At 37.2% G+C, this 23,098-nt stretch overlaps 1 protein-coding gene across 1 annotated transcript; it reads right to left on the bottom strand.

Annotated features, from left to right (window-relative positions):
* Positions 1-264: 264 nt before the first annotated feature.
* On the bottom strand, positions 265-17,907 carry LOC147579328 (NKG2-A/NKG2-B type II integral membrane protein-like). Its single transcript, XM_086714089.1, has 6 exons — positions 17,604-17,907; positions 17,198-17,275; positions 16,687-16,740; positions 16,052-16,203; positions 963-1,066; positions 265-705 (listed from the first exon to the last, which is right to left on the bottom strand). Exons 1-6 carry the CDS (start codon positions 17,788-17,790, stop codon positions 585-587), a joined length of 696 nt encoding a protein of 231 aa, XP_086570215.1. The 5' UTR covers positions 17,791-17,907; the 3' UTR covers positions 265-584.
* Positions 17,908-23,098: the final 5,191 nt, after the last annotated feature.

Here is a 23,098-nt window from a genome sequence, read left to right as displayed (position 1 = left end):
GTCTCCTGACTCATTTCTGACTGATAACCTCGTCACCCTGGGTGGTTCAATCCTCATTTGAGGTCCTTTAAGGGTTAGGACAAATTAATTACCTTGGAAATACAAATAGAATTATTCACTTTGTTGAGAGTTTTTACAATAATATCATGATTTGTAATATATATATATATATATATATATATATATATATACAGACATATACATATAATTAATGTTACTAAATAGCAAAAGCATAAGAAACAAATAATATATACCTGTTGAGAAACAGTTCTATACCACAAAGAATGAAGCCTCAGGTACACGTTGGACTTTGGGTGATATATATGCAACGATACGGATTCATCCTTGATAAAAAATGAAACGTTCTAGTGAATGATGGTGATAATGGAAGACCCCATGCACGTGTGCAGACAGGGGCAATAGAGGGTTCTCTGCAACTTCCTCTTAGTTTTGTTGTGAATCTAAAATTACACTAAAAAACATTATCTTCAAAATGTGCAACTAAAACAATGGTATGGCGCTTGAAGTAATGAGTGATGGATTCCTTATCAATGGTGAAACTGCATTCTACCAAAATGAGGTAACTAAAATGCCTGGTGCTTACAAACATATCGTCTTCTTATTGTGCACGGTTCAAAATAAAGTTGTTTTGTACGAAAATTGATATATGGACAATTCTTGTCAATCTCTGAAGATACTGACAACCTGAAATACAGAGAATTAAATCTCATTAATCTTACCATAAGATTACTTATATCTCTTACTATGTACCACAGTATTTTGAGGAATAAACCATCCATTTTGACTCATACTTATATATCTCCATCTCAAGATTTCCCATACCATTTTTCTCTGGAAAACCTTCAACTACTGTGCTTATCCTATTGTTCAAAAAATTGCTGTTTTTGTTTCTAAGAACAATTCTTGTGAGGCATAAAATAAAAAGTTGTCATGGGACTTACACTTCGGAAGAAAATGTTAAGGCTTTTGGCTGCACAGATGAACTATGATTGCTTCTCTGGGAGCCTCTAATCCATGGTGTAATAGAGAGTAAATTCAACAAAAACTATGAGAAAATAAAATTTATTGGGAGTCAAATACAAGCTCTTATTCTCATTTGAATTCTGTAATAACACAAAAAGTTCATCCTTTCTTCCTTTGTAGACACTTTGAAATTATAATATAATGTCACACAGTGGACACAAAAGTATAAAATTAACTTAGTAGGACTAAATGAAGAGGACAAACTGACCATGAAAACAATTTCAGAGTTTAGAAAATGGATCAAAGGTTAGTAACTTATGAAATATGGACAGTGGAGATTCAAGTCAGAAGCACATTTGTCATCTTCTCGCCTAGGATGCTCCCGTGTCTCCCCACCTGCCCACCCCTGGCTCGGTGATAAGAAGACTGAAATGTTACAACTGGGAGAAACTGCAAAGAGCAAGGGTGCTGGCGCCACAGGGGGACACCTGATCAGCGCTGGGGATGGGGACGGGTACCCATTGAATTTCAGCTCCAAGTGCTGATTTCGCTCGGAAATGATGAAGAAACCCATACTTGTCCTGGTCGGAGGTTGCAATGTTTGTGTCAAGCACCGTGACCCCCATAAATGTAATGGAAAGATACTGGATGTGAGAATATAATGGAAGAGTTGACATTGGCTCTCCAACACTCTTAGCTTATGGAAAAAATAGACACACATGGAGAGGAGACCAAGAGGAACCCAGGAGAAAGTAAGAGCAGAAGGAGACTTGGGAACTGAGAGTAAAGGTCTGAACAGTCCCCTCCCGCATTCACACACAGGCACTGAGGTCACACTGCAGAACGTGGAAGCTGTACTGACCTGCAGTATTTGAACACATCCTTTCTTAAACAAACAAACAAACAGACAAAAAACTAGTAATTAACATCAAGGCTTCAAAGTCACAAGGTCATAAAGGTAAGCAATAAGAACACCGAAAAATTGAAGAAAACTATCAGCAAACAGACTTCAGTGGAGAAGATGCTGCCATAAAGTTTTTACAACAAAAAAACATAGTAAATCTAGGAGAAATGAAACAGAATGCATATATACTAAGCTGTATTTTAAAAAGTGTCTACATAAAAAGTTAAACAATGAAAAGAGAAGTTGGAAAATATCTTCCAACAAAGGGAAAGCATAGTCATAGAAACTTCTAATGGGGTAATTGTTGCACATCTTAGAAAAAAGCATTTAAAAGTCCTACTTATAAAGATATGTAAACTATACAGAAAACTTAGTTGAAATAATTACAGGAGCATGTGATGGCAGTAATTTAGTAAGTAGGAAATATCAATAGACAAATAAAAGTATATGAAGAAACCACAGAGAATCTGAGTGAACAAATACATACCTGAAATGGAAAATTCACTAAATTTTCTCTACAGAAACTCTGGGAGGCGATAGAAAAGAACTGATGAAATTGGAGGGGTAACAAAATTTATTTATATCTTGGGTTGAGACAGAAAAAAGAGAAGAATTTACAGAATTCAGAGACTTTCAAAACAGTGTCAGGAAAGCCACTTTCAGGCTAAGTAGAACGTGAGAAGTAAAGAGGCAGAAAAAAAAAAAAAAACCAGGACAACAATCGTAAGGTACGACGAATGAACAGTTTACTAATATCATTTAAAATATTTATAGACACCAGAGACGTAGCAAGTGCTAACAGAATAAGCACGTACAAATCCACGTCTCATGACATCATAATGAAATGACCAAAGAACACTGGCAAATACAGACAAAGAAATAGTCTTGAGGGAACACAGTGGATTGTGAAGTGACTTAAGTCAGTGTGAAAATCAGGGTTGGGTGACACGTCTTCCACCCCCATCAGCCTTACGCCACACTATCTACCACAGAATCCATACACCTGCCCTGCACAATGGTTCTGACTGGAACAGGATACAAGCAGCAAGATGAAGGAAAAGAAAGACACAGATCTTAAATCCCCATGGAAACAATCCCTTAAAAATATCCAGATACAAACCCATGTATAATCGGTCTAATCAGGTTTCATAAGGATGCCAGAACGATTCAATAGGGAAACAATGGACCTTTTCAAAGGGTGTTTGGAAACTGACTACCCACATGCAGAAGAATGAAGTTGGATGTTTACATTTACACTGTATATTAAAATTAACTCCAAATGAACTAAAGACATAAATTTAGATGTAAAACTATCAAGTTCCTCAAAGAAAGAAGGGGGGATATTAAACAGCATTGTATTTGGCAATGATTTCTTGGCTATGCCACCAAAACCACAGAGCCAAGAGGAAAAGTCCATTGTAGATAAGTGGACAATATCAACCTGAAACATTTCTGTGCATTAAACGGCATGATCAGCAATGAAAATACAGAGTGGAAAAAAAACCACTTGCAAATCATATATCAAACAAGGGAATCATATCTAAAATACATAAGGAATCTACAAGTCAGAAATGACTACAGCAAACACCAGAAACACAATTAAAAAATGGGTAAAGAAATGAAATACACAAAGTTCTAAAGAATACCTACAAATGGTAAAAATCATATGAAAAGATGCTCAATATAGCTAATGAGTAGAGAAATGCAAATCAAATTCACGATGAGTTATCACCTTACACTCATTGTGATGGATGCAACATGCACACACACACACACACACACACATACACACACACACACATTTGTGTCGGGGCACCTGGATGGCTCAGTTGATAAAGTCCGAATCTTGGCTTTGGTTGAGGTCATGATCTCACAGTTTGTGGGTTTAGCCCTGCATCGGGCTTTTGTTGATGGCGTGGATCTGGTTTCAGATGCTCTCTCTCTCCCTCCTTTGGCACCTCCCCTGCTTGCTCTCTCTCTTTCTCTCTCTCTCTCAAAATAAATAAATAAACATTTCATAAAAATGTGTCAGTGAGGAGGTCGAAAAGGCGGAGACTCACACACGGTTGTTGGGAATGTAAATTTGTCATCCATTATGAAGACGTGTATGGAGCTTCTTCAAGAAATTAAAAATACAATTACCACATGAATCAGCAATCCCAAATGTAGGAAACTATCTAAAAGAATTGAAAGCAAGATCTCAAAGATATACATACACCCATGTTCACTGCAGCATTATTCCTTAGAGCCATGGGGTAGAAGCCACCCAAATGTCCACTAAGGGATGAATGGAGAAAGAAAGCGTGGTATACACATAACACTGTAATGTTATTCAGCTGTAAAAAGGAAGGAAATCCTATCACCTACTACAGTATGGATGAAACTCCAGGACATTATGCTAAGTGAAATAAGCCAGTCCTACATACGAAGTAAAAAATAAAACTGTATGATTCCACTTATATGAAGTATCCATAGTAGTAAAAGTGATAGACAGAGCAAGTAGAAGAGTGATTGCTCAGGGTTGAGGGGAAAGAGGAAAACGGGAATTATTGTTCAGTGAGTTGAGTTCCCGTTTTACAAGGTGAAATTTCTAGATATCTTTTAGGCAACAATGTGATAGTTAACACTCCTAACGTGTGCTTACGTTGGTTAGGATGCATGATCTAGCGAAATGCAATGTAAGATGTGAGACTGTATGATTCCCACTGTATCACCATCTGGAAAAAACAAAATTATGAAGACGGTAAAGACATCAGTGGTTGACAGGGTTTAGGGAGAAGGAAGGATGGATAAGTGGAGCACAGAGCATTTTGAAGGACAGGAAACTATTCTGTATAACTCCGTACGTGTCCTTATATATTTTTGCAAACATTTAAAATGCACAACATCAAGAGTAAACCTGACAGTGAACAATGGACTTTGGGTGATAAAGAGGTGTCAGTACAGGTTTAACAGTTGTAGCAAGTGAACCGCCCACGGAGGGATTTTGAAAATGAGAGAGTCTACGAACTGCTTGTGCCTTGACACCCAGACGGTAGGGGAATGCAGAAAACCTCTGTGCTATGTCTGAGTTTTGCTATGAAACTAAAACTTCTCTAACAAAGTAGTCTATTTTTTCAACATGGGTAATGTGGTAAATGTCATTTTGTTGTGTTTTGTTTTTTTTTGCAACAGCGTAAGAATAACATGAAAGGCAAGCCAAACAAAAATAGGTGATCACAGCAAGAAAAAGAGAAAAACAACTCATTATATTTAGGAAAATAACAATATGATTAATAGATAAGTTTCACCAGGAAAATACTTAAAAAAACAAAACAACAACAACAAAACCAACTCCCCGCACACACACATAAAAACCCAAAACAAAAGAAAACAAAGGAAAAAGACCTGTCAAACAAGAATTATAATTCAGCAAAGCTGTCTTTCAGAAAGAAAAGATGCATAAAGACCCCACATCAAACACAAAACTTAACAATTTTTCTTAGTACACCTGCCTTTCAGAAATGTTCTTCAAGCTAAAAGTAACTGATGCAGATGGTAATGCATACGCACAAGGAGGAATAGAGATCAGCAGAAACGACAGATGTGTCAGTAAATTTCAAAACCTGTGTATTTTTCTCTCTGAATTATGTTGAGAAAGAAGATTATCAAGGCCATTTTTACAACACTGTATGGTCGGATGTATACCATATGCCTTATATATATTAGCAGTTACTAACATTTGTGTTGCAAAGTCACCACGAATGCTTCATTTCAGGTCTCGAATGTGAAATCATGAAAGCAGAGAAGGTACGTTGATGAGTAACTGGTGTGCAGTAACCAGTGCTAGCTGGCCTCATTACAACGAGGGTAGAAGGACGGATTTCCCGTTCCCTCTGAAAGCAGATTGTTCCTATGAAAACTTTCCAAGGCTGAAATGGTGTAAAGTGAAAAAGGAAATAACATTGATTTAGATGGAAAAATGATAGAGCATTTCCTGATATAAAAAACAACCACCCCCAAAAGACCCATAACACATATAACCTCCCTAGGCTCTTGACACCTCAAGACACGCCTTGTGAGTGGATACAAAAAATAAATTGAGATGAAGCACAGACACTCAAAAATACAGTTCAAACCTATGCTTGATACTGATATACTGAGTATATAGTTTCTGAGAAATGAACTTGACAGGACGAATCTTGCTGCTTGGAGTGTGAGCTGACACTAAACAGTAAAACTAGCCCTGAACACAATTTTCACTTTTCGCCTTTTGTCCTAAACACAAAAATCCCCTTCAGATTTCTGTTGTTCAGAAAAAACTGGTATTCAGAGAGCTTTCAGAGAAGCAAAGTGAGGTAATCCAAATTTTTGGAAAGTTGAGGCATACCTACAATAGGTGGTGGAAAGGAGCTTGTTAGTGCTAATTATTATATTTTATCGGAAATTAGTCAGGATTCATGGGGCAGAGATGACAATCAGTTAATTGTATATATGTAAAGAGTGCCATGAGCAAGGTGGAGATCTAGTAGGTCATAATGCTCATCTGCCCACAAAATCAGTCAGAACAGTAACTAAACACCTTCAAACTAAAAACGGCTCAGGGAAAGCTCTAGACAACAAAGAAACACCAAAAATCTGGGGCCGATTAAAAATCCAGGATGGTCCCATGGAAAGCAAAGGAAGCATTTGGCCTGCATCACCCAACCCTGCAGCTGAGAGCCACTTGGCACCTGGAGGAATCCCCTCATGGAGAGTCACCTCATGGAAAGAAAGGGAGCAGGAGAACCCACTAAGCTTCAACTATGGGGATGTCTGCAGCTTTTGCAACAGAAGGGGCCCATCCATTCTAATCCCAGTTGTTGGAGCAGCCCAGAGCGTGCCCTCTACACCTCCTCCCAGAGGCTGGAGGTGTTGCTATGATGAGACTTGCCTTCAAGGGCTCCAATTCTGCTCGGGCCATAGCACGTCGTGTATACAAGACTAGAACTGCGTCTGATTTTTGCCCACTCTTGGTCCCAGGTTAGGGCATTGTGTCACATTACTGGGGCTGTTTCCTGAGACCTGACCCCAGATCCTAAGGTGTGCATTAACTGCCACTATGGGTGCAGATATTTGCTGCCTCGAGCTCCACTCACCATGTTCCATTTAATGACCCTGTGTCTTCATTGCAAAGGATGCTCTTGCTATTTGGAACCCCAAAACCTCCCAGGCCTAGACTCTGAACTGCCATGGCTAACACCTGAAGGCTTTTCTCCACCTATGGTAGCTCAAGGCTCTGACCCTGCATTGGTAGGCCAAGTCACCACTGCCTTGAGTCTCTTCTCTCCGGTCCAGCTGTAGGGCTCTGAATCCTCATTGCTGCTGCTATACCGCTACATCTCCCGACACGCTTTCAACTTCCACCCTAAAGCCTTAGCTGTCATTGGAGACCAAGAATCTAGAGGTCTGTGTCCAGATCCTTGGGTCCTGACACATGGCTTTCACAAGCCACCACTGGATCATGCTGCTGCTATCTTGGAACTGCCACTTGGGACAGAGTAGAAACTAGGACTCCCCATCCCCAGCATATGCTACTACCACACACTGCCCATGGCCGCAGTCACCAATGAACCTTGTCATCCAGGGCCTCTGTACTTGCTACAATCCTCTGCTAGCCAGAGTCGCAATGGTGAGCCCCTGAGACACAGGTACAGTTTGCGTGGAATATCTACACATGTCTCTAACCGAGACCCCAGCACCACAGCCACAACAAATGAACCTATGCACCAAAAGCCAGTTGCTTTGGTAGTTCCATCTGTGTCTGATCTTGGGCAACAGATCCAATACCGCTATGAAGGATCTGAGGTCAGCTTGCCGTAGCAGACCCCAAAGAGGATCATCTCACAAGATCTTCTTCCTGTAGAAATCAGGAGACAATGGACAATGGGATGTCATTCTGAAAGTGGTCAAAGGGGAAAAAAAAATGGCAACCAAGAATGCCTTACTCAGCAAATTGTCATTCAAAAATGAAGAAGAGATAAAGACTTTCCCGGCATCCTAGAGGATGGTGTATCAAAGTTTCAACTCTTGCCACAGATGGCAGTCAGGGGAAAGCAGCAGCATGACTCCAGTGGTGGTTTTTAAAGCCATGTGGCAGAAGAAATTAAATGTGCCCTACGGAAATGCTGAAAAGAATTCATTCAATTGAAACAAAAAGACAAAAATTGTGAACATTAAAATATATAACAAATAGAAAATCACTGGTATAAGCAAAAGGAAAAAGACCCTTGACTTTGGTGTAGGTAATGATTTCAGGGATAAGTCAGAAAAATCACAGCAAATCTAAAAAAGAAAAGAGGGACTGCATTAAACTAGAGACCTTCTGCCCAGCAAAGGAAAGAATCAAATAGTTGAGAGATCATGGAGAGAAGAGAAGAAAATGTCTGTAAACCAATATCAGATAAAGGACTAATATCCAATATATATAAAGAACTCATACAACAGAATAAAAACTAAGAGAGAAATCCAATGTAAAAAATGGGCTAAATGCCTCAGTATACATGTTTTTGAAGACATACAAATGGCCAATAAGTACATGAAAGTTGTTCAATATCAAGAATCATGGAAATGCAATCCTTTGGGATTGCAATTCCTTCAGTCCTTTGGAGGAAATGTAAATTGATTCTGCCACAATGGAAAATAGTACGTCACTCTTACATATGTGTTTACAGGAAGTGATCAATGGGGCACCTGGGTGGCTCACTCGTGAGAGTGTTCAACTTCAGCTCAGGTCATGATCTCCTTGTTCATATGGATGAGCCCCACATTGGGCTCTGTGCTGAAAGTTCAGAGCCTATAGCTTCCTTTAGATTCTGTGTCTCCCTCTCTCTCTGCCGCTCCTCCCCTCAAAAATATTAAACATTAAAATTTTTTTCAAAATAAACAAAGTAACTGATCAGCAGCTCAAAGGCATAGCTGCACACCCATGCTCATTACAGCATTACGTGCAATAGCCAAGAAATGGAAGGAGCCTGAGTATCTGGCAACCGGCATAAAGTTGAAGAAAGTGTGATATATATACACGTACAAACACACAGACACACACATACACTCACACTGAAATATTATTTAACCAGGTGAAAGATGGAAATCTTGCCATTGTAACAAATGGATGGACCTTGAAGGCATTTTGCTAAGGGACGAAAATCACACAGAAATAGACAAATATTGCATTGTCTTTCGCATGAAATCTGATAGACTGAACTGGTAAAAACAAAGATTAGAATGCGTTTATCAGGGACTGTGGGTTGGGGGTTTGTGAAGATGTTTAAGAATACAAATTTACGGGATTCCTGGGTGGTTTAGTCGGTTAAGCATCCGACTTCGGTTCAGGTCACGATCTCATGGTTTCTGAGTTTGAGCCCCACGTCGGGTTCTGTGCTGACAGCTTAGAGCCTAGAGCCTGCTTCAGATTCCGTGTCTCCCTGTCTCTCTGAACTTCCACCGCTCATGTCTGTCTCTCTCCCTCTTTCTCAAAAAATAAATAAACATTGAATTTTTTTTAAAAAGGAATACAAATTTATAGCTAATAGATAATTTTTGGAGGTGTAATGTACAACATATGATTACAGACAATATTGCTGTATTATAAACTTCAAAGTTGCCTAGACCAATTCTTAGCTTCTCTCAACACATACAAAAAATGATAAATATGTGACATGAAACAGTGTTATCTAACATAGCCATAGTAATCATATGGCAATACATAAATTTATCAAATGAACAGATTGTCAGCATTAGATGTATGCAATGTGAGATGCCAACATCATTCCCAAAAACAAACAAAAGATAGGTTTGTAATACCTACAACTATTGCTAAGGAAATAACTTAAGAATATACTAAAGACAACAGTAGAGGAAGTAAAATGGAACACTAATGTAGCATATGTTCAATACAAAAGATGTGAGGTAAAGTGGAAGAGGAAAACAAGACATAAGTATAGAATAAATAGCAAATGCGATTCCTAAATCCAAATATCCCAGTAATTATACTCATGTGAATTAAATAAATATTCCAATTATAAGATAGAAAGTGTCATCCTGAATAAGAGAGTAATATCCATCTATATACTGTCTGTCACAGACACACTGTAGATTCAGACACAAAGAGGTGAAAATAAAGGGATAACAAAAAGTAGACCCTACTACCAGTAAGCAAAGATGTGAGCAGAAATGGCTGTTCTAATATCAAAGCAGCTGTTAAAACAAGAAATATTAATAGAAAGTACAAGAAACATTTCCAAATGTTAAGCCTGTCAATATAAGAGGAAGTTCAAACAATTAAAAACATACATTATTTACCTAAGAACAGAACCCTTAAACACAGGAAATAGAAACTGACAGAATTCGAAGGGGAAGTAAACAATTCAATGAGTATAGCTGAAGACTGAAATCTCTTCCTTCAGTAAGTAAGACCAGCTTGTCACAAAAGCAGGAGGACTATGGAAGACTGTCAAAACAGTGGAACCAGCTTGACTTCACTGACGTATGTAGAAAGCGTTCTAGGTCATCCATAGGGATCAAAAAGTTTAAGGATGGAAGCATGGAAATATTCAAAGTATTTCCTCTGAAGACAAGGAAACAAATGAGAAGAAACAATGCAAAGAAATCTGGGAAAGGGGCGCCTGGGTGGCGTAGCCGGTTAAGCGTCCGACTTCAGCCAGGTCACGATCTCGCGGTCCGTGGGTTTGAGCCCCGCGTCGGGCTCTGGGCTGATGGCTCAGAGCCTGGAGCCTGCTTCCGATTCTGTGTCTCCCTCTCTCTCTGCCCCTTCCCCGTTCATGCTCTGTCTCTCTCTGTCCCAAAAATAAATAAACGTTGAAAAAAAAAATTTTAAATAAAATAAAAAAAGAAATCTGGGAAATTTCCTAACATGTGGAAAGTGAGAGACTTCTGAAACTTGTACAGTTCAAAGATGAAATCTTGGAAAGTATCTTGTACTGGATGAGAGAAATCACCTTGTACTGGATGATAATAAACTGAAAATACATCAAAGCTTTTAGGATGAAGCTAAAGTAGTGTTTACAGACAATGGGTACCTTTGTCAATCACACACAAAGGAAGAATGTTATCAATGCACGATCTCAATTGCTTCCCTCTCAAGCAGCTATAAGAGAGGAGCCAGGTAAGGTTATAGAGGGAAGAAATGACACACACACATTTAGCTAAAAGCTGATCGTGAAGGATGTATAGTAGAATAACTCAAAGCAGCCCCAAATGACCAACACCCAAATATCCAAGAGCATCCGCAATAGAATGGGCAAATGCAACGTAGGACAATCCGACAACAACAGAACAGCAAAGAGATGTGGACCATTGACAACTTCATGCAGCTACATATGGATGAACCACACAAGTTTGGCTTCGCCTGAAAATGCTAAACATAAAATATGCATACTCTATGATTCTATTTCTATAAAGTGTTTTTAAAAGGCAGACAAGAAGTTGGTAGGGGCATTTCTCAGTGTTGGTAATATTCATTTTCTCATTCCACGCAGTGGTGACACTGAAAACTCGGCCATCTGTTGGCACGTGTACCATGTGACCCATCTGTATGTGCCTTGTACCACAGTAAAAGTATCAGAGGACGATATTATGAAGAAATGCGAATATATTTAAAACTAGACGGAACACTGGAAAAAATCCTACCAAATACAACGTGTGAACCAAAAGAAATAGATATAAAAATATCAGAAGTGTCTTAAAATGTCTACTACAGGGGGCGCCTGGATGGCTCAGGCTGTTAAGCATCCGACTTCGGCTGAGGTCGCGATCTCGCGGGTGCGTGAGTTCGAGCCCTGCATGGGGCTCTGTGCTGACAGCTCAAAGCCTGGAGCCTGTTTAGGATTCTGTGTCTCCCTCTCTCTGTGCCCCTCCCCCGTTCATGCTCTGTCTCTCTCTCTCTCTCAAAAATAAATAAACGTTAAAATATTTTAAAAAATATAAAATTTCTAACAATTTTTTCTGTAATTCAGAAAATTTTTCACACTCAGTTAGAAAGTATTTAGATGTTTATGAATAAAGAAAAATGTAATGCCAGTTTAAAAAGCAAAAAGAAATCATTGTAGGGTCAGAAAAGGAGGCTAATAAAATATGTGTCATATACATTTTGATGGGAATACTAAAAAAAGAAGGAAATTACATAGTGGGCCAATGATAAGTAGATTTATTGAAGTAGTACCATGTTGTATTTACATTTGAAATGCCATAAAGAATCTTCATTTATCACATTAGCAAAGAAGATCAATCGATGTGATTTCCGTGATACAGAAGGTAAATGATAAAACTAATATTTCTCTTTATGTTTAAAAAACCTTTCTAAAGGGGTGCCTGGGCGGTTCATTGGTTGAGTGTCCAACTCTTGATTTGGGCTCAGGTCATGATGTCAGGGTTTGTGAGTTTGAGCTCCGCATTGGGTTCTGCACTGACAGAGCAGAACCTTCTGGGAAGTTATTCTGTCTCCATCTCTCTCTCTCTCTCTCTCTCTCTCTCTCTCTCTCTCTGTGACCTTCTCCCATGCATTTTCTCTCTCACACAAAATAAATAAATAAATAAATAATAAACATTAAATAAAACCTTTACAAAGATAGAAATGAATAGGAAACATCCATGCAACGATCCCGAATAGGTAACATAACTCTGAAAATGAACTTGAATAAATTCACAGTTTAAAAAAGGACAATATTGTGGGCACCAGGGTAGATCAGTCATTTGTGCCTCTGAGTCTTGATTACTGCTTATGGTTCCTGAGATGGAGCCCTAAGTCAGGCTCTGTGCTGACACCATGGACCCTGCTTGGGATTCTCTGCCTCTCTCTCTCTCTCTGCCCCTCCCTCTGCTGGCATTCTCACTCTCTCAGAATAAATTAAGAAACATTTAAAATAAAAAGGACGATTTTTAAGGTACAAAACAGACATAAAAATACATAAGGACATTAATTACACAGATGAGAAAGGGCAACATTTGTACCCACACAATACGAAATGCACAATTGCACAAAAATGCAAAGTCATTCAGTGGAGAGAGTATAGTCTTTTCAACAAATGTTCTGGAAACAATGGAGTATCAAATATGATTAATGATTATATACTTTATACTACACTAAAGTGCTCAAAATTGATCACACATAAAAAAATTCAAATCTTTTATTAAAAACGCATGACCTACAGTTGGCCAGAGATTTTATAGAGTACCAAAAACACGATCCATAGAAGAAGATATTGATGAAGTGTAGTTCGTCAAGATAATATCTGCTCTTGGAAGAGAAAAGACAGTCATAAACTTGTGAAGAAACACTTAGAAACCATACATCCAATAAAAGACTTGCCCCCAGGGTACATAAAGAATTCTCAAAATACAATGAAAAAAAAGTAAAACTATTAGCAAAATATTTCAATAGATATGTCACCAAACATATATAGAACATGTATAGATGGCAAGTGAGTACAGAAAAATAGGTCCAACACTGTTAATCTTAGGAGCATTCAAATGAAAGCCACCGCAGACCCGACTTTCTATTTTGGAAAGACGGAATGGATAGACTTTTCCCTACTCCTGCCGCCAATACAGCTACAATCCCTGAGCGTTACACATAAGATGACATAAGATTCAGAAAGCTAATGAGAAAGCTGACAGATCCCAGCCCTGGAGACCCGAGGAATGGCATGGTGGTGAGCTCCCCGGAATTTCCCTCTACCTCACGTAGACTGGTGTCAGAGAGCCTAGCAAACCACAGACATCAACAGGTACACACCGAAGTCTCCAAAATATTTTTTCTCTCTGGTCAAAATAACAGAAAAAGAGGCGTGCCAGGAAGACAGAAAATTTTAGACACGAACTGCGTGATTCTAAAAAAAAAAAAAAAAACACTTTTTTATTAAAAAATAAAAAAATAAAAGGCATTGACTATCCACCAAAAAAATGAACAGGCATGCAGGGGGAAATCAAGACATTCTCTGATAAAGGAAAACTGAGAAAATGTATCACCACCAGACCTGCTCTGACAGAACTCCTAAAGAGAAAAATTGGTAAAAGAAGGCCTCTTGAATCATCAGGAAGAAAATGAGAACAAAAGAAAGAATAAAACTCTCATTAGGTCTAATGGACTTTCCTTCACTGGGTTTTCTAAATTGTTTGATATTTGAAGCAAAATTATCAGTGAAGCAAAATTGTAACATCCATGTGATTCTCAATGTAAGTAGAGAAATACTTAGGGCACTTATAGTATAAATAGGACACGGTAAGGGTCCATAGAGGCAAATAAGTCTCTGTGTTTTACTCAAACTGCCGTGAGTTGTGATGGGCTGTATAGACTGTGATCTATGAATATACAATTATCTGTATAAAGATATATAATATCTATATTCTTTATATAAAGGAGATTAGATCATACGTGTACCTATATACAACTTTAGGTATATGAAGTTGTTTATGAAGAAAAGACCTACTTTGCTATATGATGCTCTGTCAATAAGATCATAATTTAGAAAAATATAACCTTCACTTTTATCTCACAGCATCAGAAATATAGCATCACTAAAAATAATTTCTAATTGGATCATAAACCATAATTAAAACCATAAAGCATCCTTAAAACCATAAAGAAATACAGAAAAAGGTAAATCAAGGAAAGTAATATCGGAAATCATATTCATGAACTTTGGCTAACTTCTGAAATAGATCCCTAATAATCATTGGAAGACACAAAACGCTAAGTAGGACCATGGGAACATTAAAATTCTGATCATTAAAAGACTCCAATATGAGAGCAAAAATGCATGTCACAAGTATTTGCATCTTAAAATCTCAAAAAAGAGCTCGTATCTAAAATATGACAGCGACTTTTAAGAAGAGAAAAGAAGACACTGCCCTGGAGAAATGGGCAAGAGACACAACCCAGCATTTCTTATCCCACAAAACAGAATCGCCTTAAGCTTTACAACCCAGGTAAATGGTATTGTTTATAACCATCAGAACATACTAATTAATTTTATGGAGTTTGGGATCAAAGGATGATTTGCTATAATGTACATTTACACAATAAAATAGAAAAATGTAGAGATAATTCAATATATTGAAATATACACATATCCATGACTGTACAAGTTCATACTAATGGTTACAGGGTAGTGTAGTATGAACATATGTAAATACAATTATGGTATACACTTTTATCTTATTATGAAACCCATAACATTTATATAACATAAATATACTATGTAATATGTCGCTATGTGTAATAAGTGATTATAAATATGATAGGTGGAGGAAGACAAAGAAAAGACTTTTCTTAACATAATAATTCATAATACCCACATGCGAAAAAGGAACTAAATTTCTGAGAATGGTTTTTAACATGTCATATTCATAGGAGAGCAGTGAAAATTCTCAAACTATAGACAAATGTGTTAATATAGATGGATTGCAAGTAGCACCTGGGAGAGAAGAGAGACACACATAAAAATGCACCCTGAATGATTCCATTGATATACAGCCCCAAAAGAAGCAGAGATATTTCATAAAATGAAAATGGGCAGGCCTCATAAAGGCTCTAAACTTCTGTCTCATGATGTAATTTAGAATTGTGTGATTCTAAGTCTATTGTAATCAATGTGCACGATCGTATGTCTAGTTTCCTTGATGTGTTGTAAAATGAAATAGTAAAGTTAATTTCAGACAAAAGAGCATTTCCAGAAGAACAGGTTTCTATGAAAAGCAAGAACTGGAAATTATCAAATGTACATTCAAGGTATAAAAGTATAAATAATGTGTCAGAAAGTCAAACCATGGGATATTAAAGACTTTAAAAGAAATAAACGACAAATACATATAAAACTATTGATGAATTCTGGAAGCATAATATTAACTGAGAAGCTTTTAAAAATTTTTTTTAATGTTTACTTATTTCTGAGAGACAAAGAGAGAGCATGAGCAGGGGAGAAGCAGAGAGAACAGGGAACTCAGAATCTGAAACAGGCTTCAGGCTCTGAGCTGTCAGCCTGACAGAGCTTGATCTGGGACTCGAACTCACCAACCTTGAGATCATGACCTGAGTAGAAGTCAGATGTTTAATAGACTGAGCCACCCAGGCGCCCCATTAACTGACAAGCTTTTAATAGAATCTGGAAACATTTGAAAACTTACCTTGTCCTCTTCATCATCATAGTAGAGCAGGTTAGAGTTCTTAGAAGCACAGGTCGTCAAACTCTCATTCCACGATTTTCCCTCAGTGCTAATGTAATAGCAATTGTTGGAATACGTAAACCACTCTTTCGGACAATGACAACAGAGACACGCTGGAGAGAGATTGTGAGATATTATCCAAAAAGCTTTGAATATTACAAAATGAAACTTTACATAGTGTATATGGATACACATATGTGTACATAACATTCGTAGACCCTCACAAGCTGGTAAAATTAAAACAAAACACACACACACACACACACACACACACACACACACACACACTCAGAGAAGAGTCAGGCTTTCATCCCCTAATTTATGTGCCCATATAAAGCAACCAGAAAAATGTCCATCAATACATGTCCTGAGAGTCACTGAACAAAATCAGCTTTATGGAATGATTTATCTTTTATCATGTTATAGGAGGAGGAAATGTGAAGCAATTGGTAACAATGGCTATGGTGATTTTAAATGAGTATTTCTTCATATTGTTGTCTAAGAAGTAATACTCTCCTATAATCATTATTACCTACCTTAAGACAGAGATAGAAAGACACTAAACTAATAGTAGAATTTTGCAAGGGATATTGTACCTTTCTGGATCATTGTTTCCAGGGATGTTTTGTTCTGCTCTGGTCCTTCAGTAGCTAGAACATTAAAGCAATTCTCAAAAAACATAATAATAAATAAAATAAATCATAATAAGTTGAGTTTCTTACTTTAAAATTGGGTGTGCTATTTTACCAGACAAATTTAATAAAGTAATGAACATGGGAGGGGGGGGAACAATTCAAAAGCTTAAAGAACGAAACTTCACCATCTCTTACAATATTTGGTTTAAGCAATCTCAAGAATTCATGCATATTTCACCATAAAGTCTCTTGTATGAGTTGCCTTTGAGTTATTAAATACAAATATATGTTTAATTCTCCCTGTATTTATTCTCTTATTTCTACGTTAGATAACCTCTAAATGATCATTCCACACTTAGAGCACACATGCATTAAAATGAGATAATAAATTCAAAGTGCTATACAATATGTCGAGAAACTAATAATCAGTAAAGTGAAAAATTCCCTTTTAGTCATTCAAACACGTACTTACAGGGAATAACAGCTATTGTTACCACAGTGGACATCAAGACGAGGCAGAGGATTCCCAAGATACCGGCAATGAGCTTCTCTGAACATGATGGTGAGTAGTAGGAAGAGAAATGCAAACACTGAGAAAGGATGCCTGGAAACAATCATTTACGAGATATACAAGCAAGAGAACTGACAATGCACAGGGAATCACATACAATAACCTGCACCTCAAACCCATCACTCTCATTGGAATCTTCTCTCAGAATATACCAATGCGTTCAATTACAATACCATATTCCAACCTCCAGCTCTGGTCTTCACAAATGAAAACTATGTGAGATCACTTCCTACTCTTTCCCTACACCCCTACACCCCAACTTCAAATCCTAAAACAGACATACTTGTCTGCATTAAATGTTTTTTACCTTTGCGGGGAGAGTTCTTGCCATTCCCTTGAAGGTCCCGAGAAGCATTTTGAAGATTCAATTCTGCATAGGTTATCTCCTCCTCAGTTACTGAAATGGAACTTTTCGTGCCCTTAGGTTGCACTTGCTGTCTTTTTGAGCCCTTAGCATGATGGAGTTCCGCATAAGTCACGCCTTGGTTGTTCATGTCTGCAGCTGAGTAGTGTCAGCTACAATGTGGATGAAACTGCCCTGAAGGTCTTGATCAAGAGTGTGTGTCATGTGCTGACGACATTGCTAGTACAGTGACACCGTGTGGGGTGCAGGGTGAGGGATACTCCTCATTTGCAGTTGAATAATGTAAAATCTGGTACTAACTTCCACAGAGCTTGAAATAAGTGTTTCATGATAGCACAAATGTTTTTTTTTTTTACAATAATAGCGTAATAATACTGATGGAAAACAAGTAAGGCACTAAATTAGTGAAGAAAGGAACTCATGAATAATACTGTCCTCGTGAATGTAAGGAGTTTCCACAGACATATTTCAACAGTATTAGAATATTCAGGTTAAAATTAAAATGTTGTATGAGAAACAAAAGTGTTGCACCAATTTTTTGACAATGTGAAAGCCATTATTGGTTAAAAATTAAATGCTCTAGACGGGAGAATATTATTTTTAGCATATATTGGAATTTCCTGTTGCAAATGCCTTTGATTTAGATATCTTTACTAAAATATTGCTATCAAAGCAATATTTTATTTTGAACATCTATGGAGTCGTGAGAATCGTTAAATTTTAGAAGAAATATTTTATATGTTGCAAAATGTTACATGACACACTAAAATTACCCAAAGCAGGAACAATGGTGAAAACAGAAAGAAACAAAGCATTTTTTAAAAGCGGACTTAACATCAGAAAGTGACAACTGATTTAGTGGCAAAGATATGAAATCATAAAATGATGAATAAATGGGTAGATCATTTATGAAAGCACACATTTGTCACAAGCTTCTAGAAAGTTCTATGTTTTCAAAGGCAGTGATGGCAGCTCTAGGTGTATAGTTATGCTAATAAATCACAGAAATGTGTTTTCAGACTTCAGTCAAGGAGTTGTGCAGTCAGTGAACTCTGGAATTACTCCCGTCTCTCCAAGTACAAAGTACCACCTTTAAAAATTATTTCCTGTCTAGCTATCTGGTTTACTAATCTAAAATAGGAAATAAAATATGTAAAATATAATGCATATAAAGCAGTTAAACTCAATCTCTCTGTTGTAGGGTCTCAATAATATATTAGTTATTTTATTTTTTTAACACCATAACCATTCATCATTACTGATTCACCTCGTTAGACCATGGAAGATAATTCATCACACAGGAGTGTCTTTCAGTATTGAGTAACTTTCTTGGCCAAGTTTTGTTCAATTTTATAAAAATTCTTTGGATTCTTTACAGTTAAGTTTAAATTAACATTTTACAGAGAGTACCTCACTTGCATTTTATGAAAAATCAAACTGCTTTCTTTTATCAAAGTGAATGTGTGAGGCATTACATTTGACCATAAAGGTCATAAAGATGTATCATAAAGATATAACGGATTCATTTTAAGAATCTATTTTTGAAGGCCGGGTAAACATTGAATAATGTGTAACACATCCTTGATGACAATTGATGACAAATCCAAATTAAGTGTCCTTTGTCATGATGCTTATGTGACCGCACCCAAAATTCTCTTGACATGCAAACCCAATTTTGCATATGCATATGCTCTTCACGACTTCTCTACAGGTAAGAATTTGAATATTTTCAGATCTCTGATATATTTCATGCTCATTCTTGTTTGTTACCCTGAATTGTTGGAATACAGATACCAATGTTCTCTGTGATTTCATTGTATATTAGCTGTGCCTCAGGTGCATCCCACCAGCATTTATAATCTCCCACTCACTGGGGTGACTACTAGAAAGGCAGGACCCTGGTGACACATACCTTCTGCTGGCCAGTCACGCATCGTCCAGAGGGAACCAGGTTCCTCTTGTAAACAGAAAATATCTGTGGCCTTCACAGACTGCTGGCCCTGTGGGACCTCCGAGTGAGGCAATAGTGGAAAAAGTAGATTTCACATCAATGTGTCACTTCAAATTTGAACAGGAAATTCTTACCCTTGGCCTATTTTAAAGACACTTTATCTCCTCACACACCTCCAGAATGTAGAGGCTTTGAGCTTGCAGTGTGTCATTTAGTTTGTGCCTCAGCAAAGGCCTCTGACAAATTTTATGTTCCACAACACATTGGGGTCAGAGACTTGACCCCCAGGTTGTTCCCTTGTTTCCACCTGCATGACAAACACTGAGCATTTCGGTAGGCCTTGTGTAAAATATCTTTGATGTTTAAGTGTTATTTTTAGGCAAGGTTGCTACATCTATATATTATGTGCTTCTTTTTCTTATGCCCTTGATGTGTCATTTCTATTATACTGAAAATATTCTAAACTCATCAACCTATCCACAGGCATTTAATTATATTTGACACTAATAGTGAAGAATGACTACATTTTCAATTTTTTTTAACTGCCATAAAGACATCAATTTCTGGATTTATCTGCTCAATTTTTCTACCTTTGTTTTTAATATATCTACATTCTATTTATATTATATGTAAATAAGATATTGAAGCTTCTGCTGGAAAAAATAAATGCCTGTGGGAAGGATAAAACATAAAATAATATTGAGCAGCAGCATCATGCCAGAGATTTGAATATTAAATAATTATTCATGCTATTTACTTATTCATTCTCCAATGGTAACTAGGTGTCTGTATTTAAATAGGAATATTTGTTATAAATAAAAAAAGTCTTACTATGTAGGGGAAAAATTAATGAATGTTTAACAATTTCACTTAACTCAAAATACTGGGGCAGGGCAGAGAAAATACTTTTAAAAGACAATTAAATAACATGAACATCCAAGCAATAAAACTTTATATCTAAATTACCTACTTTGCATCAATGGAATTCTTTTGCTTTTTGCCATTGTTGGATTTGATATGCTACTAATTGTGGGCATATTTACCTGTATGTTTCTTTTGGTCTGTAGTTCTGTTTTGTTTTGTTCTTTGTAAAATGGGTTGACAATACTATTTTCATTTTCATGTATTTATTTTTCATGCTGTGTAGTTAACATGGGATATTACATTAAGTTCAGGTGTAGACATAATCATTCATCATTTATACACATTATGCTATCATCATCGTGATAAATCAGCATGATCACCCATCACCATACAAAAGTAATATAAGAGTATTGACTATATTCTCTATGTTGTGATTTACTGTGGGAAATAAGCTTAGGAATCCCCTGGGCTTACACCAATGGGTTAACAAGGCATAAAGAAATACAAAGCCAAAGGACGCTCTCACGTAAGTTTGGGTAAACAAGACAAGGCAACCATGAATAGGGAGGTGCAAAGGCAACCCAGAATAGAGAGGGGGTGCAGAGCCCCCAGAATAGAGAGGGAGGGGCAAAGGCACCAATATAGAACGTAGGTATATGAAATAAACAAGATTAGATATTCAGGGTGGAAACACCCCCAATTTAGTACTAGAGCAGAAAGATGCTTTCACAAGAAGAAAGGGCCAAGTTAGGTAAACAGGTAAGTTGGGCTATAGATCGCAGTTCTCCAGGTGAAGCAGCCCAGAGCAGAGATGATTAACAAAAAAAAAGGTGCCTTGTTAACTCTGAGGGTATTTCCCCTCCTGCCTCATCCCCTAGACTAGCTAAGATATACAGAGGTGATGCCTCATGTCCGCTGTAAACAACCTTCCTCCCGACTGCCAGGCGCCCAGATTGTGTTTTGTTTTAACCCAAACCCCTAACCCCAAATATCTTCAAGAACCCCTTTCCCTCACGTCCACAAGTTAATGTTCTCAGATTCATTGTCTCTTTGTGCACATCCGTCACCATGTTTGTAAGCCTTCTGACTGTAATAAAAATGGGGCAAGGACCCTTATTCGGAGCTCTTGTGTTTTCCTGGACATTAGCCATCTCTCATTTTCCATCCTGTGTCCCCCTCTCTTGTCAGAAAAGAGAGAACTTTAGACCCAGAGTCTACAACAATTTACATCCCTGTGAATTATTTATTTTACAGCTGAAAGTTTGTGCCACTTACTTTCTTTCAACCATCCCTTGTCCCCACCCCCCTACAGAAATCAACAGCTTTGGTCTCTCTGTATATGAGTCTATTTATTTTGTCTGTTTATTTGTCTGTTTCTTTGTTTTTGATTAGACATCATTAGGTAAATCATATGGTATTTGCTTTTCTCTGTCTGCTTCATTTCATTTAGCAGAAAACCCTCTTGGTCCATCAATGGAGTCAAAAAATGAGAAAAGTTTTTGAGGAACCTCCATATTGTTACCCATTGTGACTATATCAATTTAAAATCCCACCAACAGTCCGTACGATTCCCTTTCTCCACATTCACACCAATATTTGTTATTTCATGTGTTTTTGATTCAGACATGTGTGAGGTGCTATCTCATTATGGTTTTGATTTAATTTTCCTGATGATAAGTGATACTGAGCATCTTTTCACATGTCTGTTGGTGATCTGGATGTCTTCTTTTAGGAAATATCTATTCAGGTCCTCGGTCCATTTTTTAACCACGTGTTTATATTCCTTTTGTGTTAAGATGTAGGAATTCTTCATATATTTTGGATATTAACCCCTTGTCCAATATATCATTTGCAAATATCATCTCCCATTCAGTAGGTTGCCTTTTTGTTTTGTTGACAGTTTCCTTGACTGGGCAAATGCCTTGTGGTTTGCCATATTGTTTATTTTTCATTTTGCTGCCATTCTCTATGAAAACAGAACCAAAAGAATAAGGATGAGAACTATCTCCATGAGTTCATTGACTATGCTTTCTTTAGGAGTTATTGTTTCTGGTCTTACCCCTACATCTTTAATTCATTTTAGGTTTCTTTTGGGTTTGGTGTAAGCAAGTAGTCAAGTTTGATTCTTTAACACATATTTTTCCAGTTTTATAAACACCATTTACTGAAGACTCTCTTTTCCCTTGTGTCCCTTCTTGCCTTCTTGTCACATTTAATTGATCACATAGACACAGATTTATTTCTGGGCTTTTTACTCCATTCCTCTGATCTATGTGTCTTTTGTTGTCCCATACTGCTTGGATTGCTAGAGCTTTGTAGTAGACTTTGAAATATGTTTCTTCCAGTTTTGTTCCTCTTTCTGATGATTGCTTTGGGTATTCAGAGTTTCTTGTAGTTCCGTACAAACTTTGAGGTATTTATTCTAGTTCTATGAAAATGCTATTAGTATTTTCATAATGATTACATTGAATCTATACATCATTTTGCATAATATGGGTGTTTTCACAATATCATATCTTCCATTCCATAAGCACAGTATATATCATCTTATTTATTTCTTTGTGTCATCCTCAAATTTCTTCTAACAATAGCTTAAACTTTCAGCGTTTAAGAATTTCACCTC

The sequence above is a fragment of the Puma concolor genome, chromosome B4 (genome assembly GCF_028749965.1).
Source record: "Puma concolor isolate L17-30 chromosome B4, mPumCon1.1.hap2, whole genome shotgun sequence".
Classification (NCBI taxonomy): domain Eukaryota; kingdom Metazoa; phylum Chordata; class Mammalia; order Carnivora; family Felidae; genus Puma; species Puma concolor.
Note: the sequence above shows the minus strand (reverse complement) of the source record. Positions and strands in the feature narration are given on the sequence as shown.